General features: G+C 43.1%; 1 protein-coding gene across 1 annotated transcript in view; it reads right to left on the bottom strand.

Annotated features, from left to right (window-relative positions):
• Positions 1–7,048: 7,048 nt before the first annotated feature.
• The window catches only part of Susd5 (sushi domain containing 5), a 54,726-nt gene continuing 48,629 nt past the window's right edge, over positions 7,049–13,145 (bottom strand). The window contains exon 5 of the mRNA XM_026405515.2: positions 7,049–8,424. Coding sequence (XP_026261300.2) covers positions 7,124–8,424 — 1,301 coding nt within the window. The 3' untranslated portion in view covers positions 7,049–7,123. The remainder of the gene's footprint in view (positions 8,425–13,145) is intronic.

The raw sequence follows: 13,145 nt of genomic DNA on the forward strand, positions 1-13,145 counted from the left end.
ATCCCAGTGGCTTGGGAGGCTGAGAAAGGAGAATTGCGAGTTCAAAGCCAGCCTCAGCAACTTAGTGAGGCACTAAGCAACTCAGTGAGACCCTGTCTCTAAATAAAATACAAAATAAGGTAGGGGATGTGGCTCAGTGGTTGAGTGCCCTCGAGTTCAATTTCCAGAACCCTCCCCTACACACACATACTCACGCTAAAAGGACTCTTCTGCCTCTACCCTAGCAATATCCCCTGGTGACAGTGTGGTCAACATCTTTGACTAAGGAGCTGAGTTACTAAACCTTTTTCAAAGAAAACAAAACCAGATCTTTTTTTTTTTTTAAGGCGCCTGGTTCCTCTTAAACTACCATGAAACCCCAGTGTGAGGCTGCACTCAATAGCTCAACCCCACAGCTCCCTGAGTGTGTTTCTTGGAAGAGCCTAGAAGACTTCTGGATTGAGACTCCATAGGTTCAGCATCAGTTTGGTCTTTTGAAAAACCAAGCACATGTGTAAGCTTTGTAGGAGGGTCCAGGTCTCCTCTAAGATGCCTCATTTTCCCTCTGCCCCAACGGCACGGAACACAATGCTCTCCCTGTTTGGTTTCCTCAGGCTGGTCCTGGGGAGATGACTGCTGTTGGGGTTTGTCTGTCCAGCCCCATTGCCACTCTGGCATCCAAGTGGAAGACACCCACTGTGAAGGTCCAAAGGCCACCCCTCGTGGCCACTGCTCAGGGCTGAGGGGCGGTTTATGAATATGCACATATTTTTAAATGACCAACGGACTGAAATGTGGCGCAAGATATCCTGTTGGACACGTGAATACCTTTCTAAATTTTGAGACTGCCACTAACCTTTGCTCACCTCTGGGATCTAAAAGGAGAATCGCTGGGGACAGACCACAAAGGCTGCCTTAGGAAGGAAATGTGTGCTCTTATGAGTTCTTATTAAGGGAATTTTAAGAGCACAAAAATTTTATGGAACCCCATTCAGTGGCAAACAGAAAATGATTTGTTAGATTGTCAATGGGAAAAGCTTTATTATGACTGCCGATGGAATAAAAAAACGGTGGCCGGTTTCTGCCAACATTTATGGAAATAACGTTTTTAAGTTTTAAATGTGAGCTGTAAACCGAAGCTACTTCAGTTGGAGAGAAAAAAAAAATTCAATACTTAAACTGTGGGGAAAAGGTGGATCGGTGCCAGGGAAAACATTCTCATTTAATAGTGTTTGAACATGGGTCTGCAGCACAGTTTGTAGTGAGGCACTGAGAAAAAACCACAACTAATCCTTCATCGCAGCTGTCTGAACTCTTGATCATCTGCCATCCCCCAAACAGCGACTTCTTTTTTCTGGTGACTCTGGGTTTGAATGACCCAGTGTGGAGAGTTTAAACTATGTACAAGGGTGTGGAGGGGAGGAGACTAAAGTAGGCCTCAGTCAAAGATTTTGTGCATTGGTCTTCCTGTGTCTGTAGCGGGGGGCACGACTGGTCCCCACGCCTGTCCCTGGGGCATCTCCCTGCAAAAGAAGACACCACAACAGCCCAGTTTTGCCTTCGCTGACCCATTCCTACCTGGAAATTAGAGTCAGGATCAGCAGCTGGGTGTGGTGGCACAAGCCTGTGATCCCAGGGGTTTGGGAGGCTGAGGCAGGAGGACTGCGAGTTCAAAGCCAGCCTCAGCAATGACGAGGTGCTTAGCAACTCAGTGAGATCCTGTCTCTAAATAAAATAAAAAATAGGGCTGGGGACATGGCTCAGTGATTGAGTGCCCCTGAGTTCAATCCCCAGTGCCAAAAAATAAGAGTCAGGAGCACCGATGGTTATAGACAGAGTGCTTTGCTCTCCAGGGAAGGCATATGAGCAGGAACACCCTAGCACCTATACCTGCCCCCCAACAGGTACCTGGCTATGGTTGCCTGTTGAATGAATGATCTGGTTCAGTATCTTCTTAGAGCTGATGCTAAGATATTGATGTCTCATTTTACAAGAGAAGAATAGGAAGGAATTTGGCAATGTGGCCAATAGAGCCCAACTGGATCCCAGAGTTTCATCCCTCACTTAGGGGTGGCTGCCCCTGGACCAAATTATGAAAGTTATTACTGCTGTCTTTTTCCAGGGTGGTATGTATGATCTCACTCTTGTAGAAAATTAGAATTGGGCTGGGGTCGTGGCTCAGTGGCAGAGCGCTCACCTGACATGTGTGAGGCACTGGGTTCGATGCTCAGCCCCACATACCAATAAATAAATAAAATTAAAAAAAATAATTCAAGCAAATTAAAAAAACAGAAAGAAAATTAGAACTTGGAAAATAGTTGGAAACAGACACTTTAAAAAGATCACTTTAGCCAGACGTGGTGGCACACGTTTGTAATCCCAGCCACTCCGGAGGCTGAGGCAGGAGGATGACAAGTTTGAGGTCAGCCTGAGCAACTTAGTGAGGCTCTAGGCAACTTGGTGAGCCCCTGTCTCAAAATAGAAAATAAATTTTAAAAAAAGGGAGTGAGGACATAGCTCAGTGGTAAAGCATCCCTGGGTTCAATTCCTCATACTAAACCAAACCAAACCAAACAAAAACCACTTTAATTTTTTTTTCCTTATTACTGTTTTCTTTTCTATCCACTGGATGGGAATATCTTAGCCACACCCAGTCATTTCAGGACACATGTTGTAATGAGCTCTGTTTTCTCAGGTCCATGAAATTTCTGACAGTCATCTAACAAAGCAGAACCTTCATACCAAGGACTCCTGGGTTGCCCGAAGCAGAGGCGGTCCTGGATAGCCAGGAGCTGGCTGAGGTATGGTAAGGCAGCAGGAGCTCATTTCTCTCCCTGGGAAGCTTCTCTTTCAGAGATCTGGGATCTCACTAGGAAAAAAAGAAAAAAGTCTGGAATCGGTTTCAAAACTGGATTCAAAGCATCTTCTTTGATGCCTGCCAATAGCAACGGCACCATGCGTGTCTCTAAAGGGCAAGCAAGGAGAAAGTAGAAGGAGGGAGGAACTAGCCAGCCCAAAACAAAGAAGTCCACATTATGGTGGGTGCAGACCTCGGCTCTCTGAAGAAGAAGTTGACAACACAACATTTTTTTTTTTTAACTATGTTAACCCAAGAATCCCAGAGCACACAGCGAAAGAGTTTAGATTTTGGATTGAGGAGGAGTAGAAGGGTAGGGAGGAAGAGTTTGAGTGTGAATCACTGTGCTGAGTCCAGATCCCTTGAAGCAAAGCCTTATGCCAGTGATGCAGTGCTCTCAAGAGAAGGGGTGGGAGGGAAGCAGGAAGGAACCAGCAAGGATGTGTTCTCGTTGGACCAGCTTCATCCTGGTCCTCTGGGATCCCTGGAGATTATACCATTAAGCTGGTCCCTGCTGGAGGTGAGGAGTCTGGTCTTTTCTATCCCCATATATCCAGTCTAGCAGGGTAGAAGATGGGTCTCACTTCCTGGGTGAAGACAGTTCTCTGGGTGAGGAGTGTACAATTATGTGCTTATGAGCATTGCAGCAACTGGAAGATGAGTTTTCCTGCCTAGTGAGGGGAATCTGAGAGGGGCATTACTTGGGAGGCATGGATCCTTGGTGGTCATAGAGGTAGAAAGGGACAAAAGGCAGATGGGATCAGTGCTGGTGGTTTCTGAGCTGGATCTCCCTATTTGTTCCACTAAATTTCTTTCCCACCCTTCCCTGATTCCTATGGTCCACAATGCCTGGGCTTCCTTGCTCTCTGACTTCTCAATGGGACCTGCCTTCAAGACACTGCAGAGAGAGATAAGAGGTCCGAGTCTTTAAAACCCCATATTGGCTGGGCATGATGGTGCACATCTGTAATCCCAGCTACTCGGGAGGCTGAGGCAGGAGGATTGCAGGTTCCAGGCCAGCCTCCCCAGTTTAGCAAAATCTTTACCAACTGAGAGACCCTGTCTCAAAAAATAAAAAAGGGATGGGGTTGTACGTATCTTAGCGGTAAATAGTAAAGCACTCCTGGGTTCGATCCTCAGTACCAAAAAATAAAATTAAAAAAGAAAAAAATATGTTCCTTTCATGCCACAGTTACACAGTGGCTGCTTCTTGAGGCCAGAGCTCTTATCCTATAGTGTCTTTCCTATTGCTGAAGCTCTGTCGCTGGGTCCCCACCAGCTATCTACCATTCCTTGATGGTTCTCTTAACCCTGCCCATATCTTTGTGAACTGTCTCCTCTTAGCCCTCTGTAATTATTCCTTTGAATGTCCCATCAGTTGAGAGAAGGGGGTGATCAGTTCTGGTCTCTTAGACCGATGTTTCTCAAACCTTACTATGTACACCCATCGCCGGGGCATCTTGTTCAATGCAGCTTCTGATTCAGCAGGTTTAGGGCAGGGCCTGAGAGTCTGCACTTCCAAAAAGGCCACAGGGATGCCTGTTCTGCTGGGGCAGGAACCATTCCTCTATGACGCGGGTGACAAAGGCAGGGGGCAAGGGTTCTGTAGACTTCCCAGAAATCCTGCTGTAGGAGGTAAGGTGGCTGAGAGTTATGCTTAGAGAGGGCAGTGTAAACGTAGCAAGTATTACGATGTCATTTTCAAGATTACTAAATAATTCTTAAAAGAGGAAAAAAAAAAAAAAAGACCAGGTGTGGTGATGCACTCCTGTAATCCCAGTGGCTGTGGAGGCTGAGGTAAGAGGTTTGCAAATTCAAAGCCAGCCTCAGCAACTTACAGAGGCCCTAAGCAACTTAATGAGAACGTGTTTCAAAGTTTTAAAAAAGGTTGGGGATATGGCTCAGTGGTTAAGCACCCCTGGGTTCAATTCCCTGGTACCATTTAAAAAAAAATGTGGTAAGCCAGAAATAAAATACATTCAACAATGGTTTGGGGAAATAATTATTTATTTAAAATATATCAGAAGCTTTGTGTTAATGAAAACTCTCTTTCCCTCAGTTTTTATGAGCATCAACCAAACATTTACCAGTCTCAAAACATGCAAAATGGCAAACAATTTAGGTTTATTTTAATCATTCCCTTTTGACAAACATTTTTTGATTCTGTAACACCAATTTAGATGACATCAAATCAAAGAAAATTTAAAACCTGATGTGCTGGATTTGCTTTGCAATTCATATCTCCAGAAAAAATATATTTACATGTATTAATAATTTGTAATAAATTTATTAATACATTGTATTAATATTACCTATTTATGTGTCGGTGTAGGTTCAATGTTCTGGGTTATTACATAATAATAGCTGCTAATAAGAGTCCCAATGTTGAGACAAAGGTTATTTTATATAGTTAAAAATAGAAAAGTTATCCTGCAATAGATTAGAATCTAATTGTAAAATATATACAGCCACTGGCTTTTGTTCTGCAGTGTTCTGCTTTAGCTACACAAAGAAAACATTTCCTTCCTATTATTCTAGATTTCATCTGATGCATAGGTATTAACAGTTGGTAACTTCAGGCCTTCATTTACCCATTTATGGGGGTTAGATCCTTGATTAAGCTGTACTGTCTTATAACTACTTAGTCTATTAATTTTTCAAAGCTTGCACTGAAAAGAAGTGGCAGGGTAGCAAACATGTTACGGAAATTCTTTCTTCCATAGAAAAAACCACCACCCTCCATTTTTCAATTGTAAAACATGATGAGGATTTCTTTCGGGCCACACAGAAGCACTTGAACTCCAGTAGTGTCTCAAAATAAATGTACTGCCTTTGTCACTTTTTACCACTGAAAACTATCTCCAAGAAGGTGATTTGTATTAGAAGAATCTGATGTGTTTAGCTTCAGGGCCAGTGGACAGGAGGCTGTTGGAGGTGGCCCACTGGTAGCTCCAAACACTGCCTCAGGTACAAGAGGCCATCCCTGGTTTCCAAGCAAGACAGACCCTGGGTACTACTCATCTCCTGTGCCTCTGAAGCTTCAGCTGGCCTCAAAGCTCACAATTTATGATATAAACCAATATCTCTCACGCTCAGTACACATTGGAATCTCCGGGAAGGTCTGTTAAGCCAGCCAGAGCTGGGACCCACCCCCAGGGTTTCTGTTTCCTGAGTCTGGGGTGCTCCTAGAGAACCTGCATCTCCAACAAGCTTCCAGGTGACCCTGATGTGACTGCTCTGAGGACCACCCTTTGAGAGCCACTGTCATAAATAATACTTGCCGAATCTCTATATGGGATGATCTAGATGCTATGAAACGGGTTACTCGGTAGCCCGGATAGACTTTCTCATATAAGTAAGGAATAGATGGGCACAGGTCATTTCATGTTCCTTTTTAATTCTTCATCTCCATCAAGTAGCACTTGACATCTAATCTTTGGCTTTCTTCAAATATTTTTTTCCTCCATGTCATTCCCTCTTACTGGAGTTCAGACCAATGGTTAATCCTGAGAGAGGAAACTAAAGATTGAGTTTTGTTAGTCCTGACAAAGATTCCAAGATGTTCCTAGGCACAGACTGGTCAAGAACAACTGGAGGAAATGATCCTTCCTGGTATAAAGCTCACCTTGTTCTTAAACAATGTTGGGCTGTCCCACAGAATGGAGGGAACAGAGGTGGATGTGTGTCTCTTCACTCCTCCCCATAGCAAAATGTCTGCCTTAAATTCTCTCCAATTCCAGAAAAAGAAAAAGAAACAAAAACAAACAAACAAACAAAAAAAAACAGTTAAAAGGAAACACCAGAGTTTCTTGACTGAGCCCTGGTTCTTGGCTCATCTGTCCTTAGCATCGTCACAACATTCAAAGGAAATGACCCCTTATTTTTCTGTATCCCACTGTCAGCAAGCAGTCATCATTGTCCCCAGCAACACTGTGCCCTCAGAGGGGCTTGGTGTATTAAGTCTACTTTTAAAATTTCAGGATGCGGAGTCAGTGCTTTTCTTTCTTAAAAAAGGAAAAGAAGACAACATTTTGATGAAGCAAGAGGTGATTTTGGACCTTGTGTTTGGAATCAGGGCCCACACACAGGTCTTAGTGCAATCCATTCCAGAGCAGATGGTGGAGGAGACATCGACCTATGTCACGAAGCCACCAAAACCTCCCTGCCCTGCCGGGTGTCTGCAGAGACACTTCTCAGCCTACAGAACACAGACCTGCGGGGAAAGAAGATGAGCCCTATTCCACCTGCGCTCTGGGGTCCCACGGTTCTTTTTTCCTCCGAAGGTGGTTAGACTTTCTCCATCTCAATCTGCTGGTGGTAGTGCCTGGCCTGCCGCTGGCCGACATTCAGCTTGTACACGGAGCTCTTGTGCTGGCACCTGTGGTAACCCCACACGGCCCCCACACTTGCCAGGAGCAGCAGCAGGCACAGGACTGTGACAATGGTGGCGATCACGGGGCCTCTGCTGAGGCTGGGACACTCGTCTCCCACGCAGGGCTCCAGAGTTGGAAGGAGCTCTGCCTCATTTGCACCTGGCCCGGGGCCTTCCTGTCCTAGGAAGTCCTCAGACAGCAGGTAGGGGAAGCTGTCCTGGACCTCAGGAGCAGTGGTTTCCACTGGCAGCATGGTGGCCTCGGTGCTAGTTGAGGGGATGTGGGTAGGCAGCTGGTGGATAGCGGTTGTTGTCATTGTCTCCAGGGTCGAGTGGGTGAGTTCGTGGGGTGGGGTGGCCATGGGAGACTCGTCTGTGGTGAATCTCCAAGGTAGAGTTGGCTGGTACTTGGTGGAGTCACCATCCCTATTGGGGGGACCCTCTGTCTCAGACACGTTCATGGGCCTGAGAGCCAATGCCTCCACATCTAGCATTTGAGATGGAAGAACTGAACTGTGGGTCGTGTCCTCACTTGGTGTGAGAGCCGTGCTCCTGGGCTTCTTGACTTCCACGAGGATGGGCTGATCAGGAGTCACGAGAACACTTTCATCCTGTCCTACTGACCCATCCCCCTTGTCCCCCTCATCCTCCCCTTCTACCTCCTCTTTCCTCCAAGCCTTGTCCGTCACAGGGTACCCATCTAACCAGGACTCATCACTGCTGCTTACCACTGGGTCCCCTGCCCTGCTGTCATTTCTGTCCACAAAAGGCCCCAAGGGGCCCTCAGTGCTACCATAGATCACCTTGGTTTCGGGTTCACCTGGGACCAATTTCGCTCCACTGTGATTGTCTCCAGCAGGAAACTGCTTTTTGGTGTCATCCTCCACGTCCTTTTCCAACTCAGGCTTGTGGAAAGTCTCAGCAGGAAACCAGAGCGAGTACTTCTGGTTTAGCTGGGATTTTGGCCAGTCCGTGGGGACACTGCTCTCAGGGCCAGACAAGCCTGTGGTTGGCACAGATGCTTTATCCCAGGCTGCATGTTCCTTCCCCACAGAAATGGAAACCAGACGGTCTTGCTTGGGGGCCTCCTCGGAGGCTTCTTCCTGACCTCTGTCCTCTTCTGCCTCTGTCCGGGAATCTTCCATGAGCTCTTTGAATGACACGGATCTGTCATCAGGGAAATTATCTTCATAGTCGATAAGTGCCTCAGCTTCCTCTGGAAGGAAAGAGGGAAAGACTTCATTAGGCCAAAGGCCACAGAGTCAATGAGGATACCAGAAACAGAAATGAGAAGCACCAGGACAGGAAGAGAATAAATAATAGTGTTAGGGCTCACAGGTGATATGACTGTTTGTCACAGATAACCCCAGAGAACCTTCAGACAAACCATTATAATTAATATGTGAGTTAGTCAAGGACATTGGGTCTACATTCAATAGAAAGCATCAAATATGTCTAGATACTCGAAATAAACAGAAAACAAAAAAATGTAAAGGATGTCATTTACAAGTATGTGAAAAAAATCAAATACCTAAGAATAAATCCAACAAAAAGTTTGAAAGACTTCTACATGGGACAGGACAAAATATTGATGTATAAAACGAAAGACCTAAGTAAATGAAGAACTATACCATGACCGTATAATGGAAGGCTCAAATGTTCGAGTTTGTCCCAATTGATCTATATGGATTTAATACAGTTCTAAATAAAAATCTCAGACAACAAACTGATGTTAAAATGTATGGAAATGCTACAGACCAAGAATAGACAAAGCAATCTTGAAAAAGAAGAAAAACCTGGAAGACCTATGCTACAAGATTTGAAGACTTACTGCAAAACTGGATTACTTTTCAAAGCTGTGGTATTGCCACATGGATAGATTATTGGACTGTATTAAATTAAGAACTTCTGATCATCAAAAGCCACCATGAAGAGCTGGGGAAGATATTTGCAATTCATGTAACCTCCAAAGGGCTTGTATCCAGAAATTAAAAACAGCACATGCCAATCAGTACTAAATAGACGAACCACAGAAGAGTTGGCAAGATGCATGAATTGGTGCATCACAAAAAAAGCTATCCAAAGACTCATTACACATGTGAGAGGATGTGCAACCTCACTAATAAGAGAGAAATGCTAATTATAGTCACAATGAGATACAACTGCACAGTCCCACATGGTATAGACAGACTGACAGTAGCAAGTGTTAACAAGGATAGAAAGCACTGTTAGTGGGAGTATGAATTGGCACATCCACTATGGAAAACTGGGCATCCCTACTAAAATTGAACATATGAGAGCAACATGGCAATTCTATTCCTAAATATACACTCAACAGTAATAGTGCATATGGGCACCAAAATTCATGTACAAGAAGGTTCATAATCGCCACAACTGGAAACAATAAGAAGGCCCATTAACTGCAGAACTGATACATAAATTATAGTACATTCATTCAGTGGAAATTGGTGAAAATGAGCCAACCATAGCTTTTCACAACAACATAGATGGATGAGCCAGAATGCTGAGCAAAACAAGCCAGGCAATTGTGGTGATTCATTTGCACCAAGTTTTAAACCAAACAGAACCAGCCTATGCTATTCGAAGCCAGGATGGTGGCTACACTTGAGCTGAAAAGAGGTGGTAAGGAATGAGTCTGGCTGCAAGCAGGGACTTGGGGATGCTGGTAACATTCTACTTTTTAAAATTTATTTTTTGTTGGTACATTATAATTACCCACAATAGTGGGATTCATCATGTCATATTTGTGCTTGCACATAAACCAATTTGATCAATCTCATTCCCCAGATACCTTCCTTTCCCTCCCAACATTATACTTCTTGGCCTTGTAGTGATTAAATTTCTTTGTTATTTTTTTTTATCATCTGCTGATCTGTTGCTTTACAATTTGTTGTAACTAATTTTTTTAAAAAATGCATGTTTGAAAATATGGATCTCTTCTTTGTAGGACTTTCTAAGTGGGACTGTGCTGCAAAATATTCTGAATCCAACTGAGTAAAGACAGAGGCGCCATAGTAAGAAGACCAGAATATAAGAATAGCTTTATGTGACAGAATCATGCAGGTCAGGAAGGCTCCAGAAACTAGTATCCTCCGAAGAGAGGAGCACTTTAGGTTTTACCTCTCTTAATTGTCTTTGAAAGTCAAGTCTTATTGGAAAACATACTTATATATTAAAACAGAAGAGTTCCTCCATTTCACTTCGTAACTTCAAAAGAACACAATGCAAAGTGCTCCAGAATCTCAGTCTACAATGAACACTACATTTCTGGACTCTGAAACAAGACTAATGGCTCTCTGGCTTATTCCTAAAGATTCTTAGAGAACAGGACTCTATATCTTGCTTATTTAATGACTTGTAGAGTTGCATATAAAAATTTTTTAATCCTTTCTGATAAAATTTAAGCCCATTCAATGTTCTTGTGTCCCCAGGCCCAAATGGAAAAGAATGAAGAGCAAACATGGCTGATAAATGTCAATGTTTTATGCTTAGAAAAGGAAACTCTCATAATTGTTTCAGGGGACCTTCCACCATAGTGTGTCCTATTCACAAATTCCTAGACAAAAACTATCAGATGGCTGAGCCATTTGACTAGCCTTGTAAAATTCCAACCCAGGGTCCCGGTGCTGACTCTGTGCACATTTCCTTGTCACATCATCACTCCAAGAATTGCACTAGCCAGCTCCTTCACCAAACAAACCCCACTGAGCACATGGGACAGACTCTCCCAGATTTGCAACATAGCAAGCTGAATTTCAAAGGTCTTCTTTGTGTAGAAGCTAAATAAGCATTGAGTTTTTGCATTTAAGAACGATCTTTCTTTAAAATACAATAAAATGAAATAAAGGCCATTGAGACAAAACTTTTTTTTTTTTTCTAAAATCGATACAGAACACATAGACAAATCATACTGAATCCAGATGGAGATTTGAGAAGGCTGAGTTAAATCTTCCACTGCAGGATAAGGTGGTTAGACTGTTTGCTCGCACAACTGTGTTTAATGATAGGGCTGTGTTAGAAGGATTGCCCAAAGGGCCACAGTTCTCCACTCTTTCCTTTATCAAATCCTTTTGTCATTTGACTTTGCAACTCTTTCCATCAAGAGGTGGGGCCCATTTTCCATCTCTGTAGTCTATATTTGCCTCTTCATCTGTTTTGACCCATAGAAGGCAGTGGAAGTCTTGCATGTCTCCTTCCTTCTCCTTCTTGGAACCCTGTGGGCTGCATGTGAACAAGCCCAAGACACTGAAGAATGAGAGACCGTGTGCAGGAGAGATGAATGTCCCAACTGAGGTCACCTCAGACCAGCCAACTCCAGCTGACCTGGAAACTAACCATGTTCACTTGAGTGAGCCCAATCAATACCAGAAGAACAGTCCAGCTGAGCCCAGCCTCAACTGCTGATTCAAAGAATTGGAGCCAAATAAATGTCTGTTGTTTGAAGTCACTAAGTTTTAGGGGGATGGTCTACCACATGGAAAAAGTTAACTAATACACTAGCTATGAGCTGCTTGAGGGAAAAGACCTAGACATTGTGTCCCTGAGTAGAATAGTGCCTGACCTATTACAGGCATTCCTATAGATATGCTTGAGCCAGTTGAAAAAGTAAATGATTCTGGCGGGGGGAAGTTTGCAGTAGCTCAAACCCTGAGATTCTCTTCATCCCTACCTCATAACTGCTTAGCACCAAGACCTATTTCCAGCAGTGGTCTCCCAAACACAAAGGGACTATGTGACCACTTCCAAAGTATGAGGAATTAGTTATTTGCAGCTATAGTCTGTCATAATCCCCAAAGATCCTCTGAAAAGATGCCATTGTTGAAGGTCTAGTTGAATACTTGTAAATACACACAGGCAAGAACCACACACACACACACAGACACACACACACACACACACACACACACACACTTCCTTACTTGCTGAGAACATCTATTTTCTTCCTAGCTTCTCCTTGGTGCCTTGGCCTCTATCAATTTAAAATGGCATGCAGTAGAACTTCCTCTTCATTGCTAGTAGATTCATCATAACAAGGCAGAGAGGTGAAAAGAAACTTAAATCTCCTCACATCTGACAGGTCATTTTGTGCCCCATATCTGATACATCCAATTTGCTTTTAATTAAAAAAAAAATGGTTAGGGCTGGGGTTGTGACTCAGCGGTAGAGTGCTCGCCTAGCACGTGCGAGGCCCTGGGTTTGATCCTCAGCACCACATATAAATGAATAAAGATATTATGTCCAACTACAACTAAAAAATAAATATTAAGAAGACAGTTAAAAACAATAGCTTTTCTATATACTAATATTGAACACCCTAAGAAAGAAATCAGGAAAATGATTTTCACTCACAATATCTTAAGAAAAACGAGGAGATGAAAAACTTTAACGTGAAAGATTACAAAATGCTGAAAAAAGAAATTGAAGAAGACACTAAAAAATGGGGAAATCTCCTATGTTCATGGATTGGCAGAATTAATATTGCTAAAATGGCCATATTACCAAAAGTGATGTACATATTCAATGCAATTCCATATTAAATGCTAATGATATTCTTTATAGAATTAGAAAATCCAGTCCTAAAATTCATATGAGGAAGAAAAGACCCAGAGTGACTAAAGCAAAAATCCTGAACAAAAAGAGCAACATTGGAGGCAGCAAATACCTACCGATGTGATTCTGCAATCTGTATATGGGGTAAAAATGGGAGTTCATAACCCACTTGAATCAAAGTGTGAAATATGATATATCAAGAACTATGTAATGTTTTGAACAACCAACAATAAAAATTAAAAAAAAAACACAAAAAACCCCCCAAAACAAATTATACTACAGAGCCATAATAACAAAACAGAATGATCCTGGCATAAAACAGACACATAGACAATGGAATAGAATGGAAGACACCAAGACAAACCC

This window comes from Urocitellus parryii, chromosome 3, assembly GCF_045843805.1.
Source record: "Urocitellus parryii isolate mUroPar1 chromosome 3, mUroPar1.hap1, whole genome shotgun sequence".
Taxonomy (NCBI): Eukaryota; Metazoa; Chordata; class Mammalia; order Rodentia; family Sciuridae; genus Urocitellus; species Urocitellus parryii.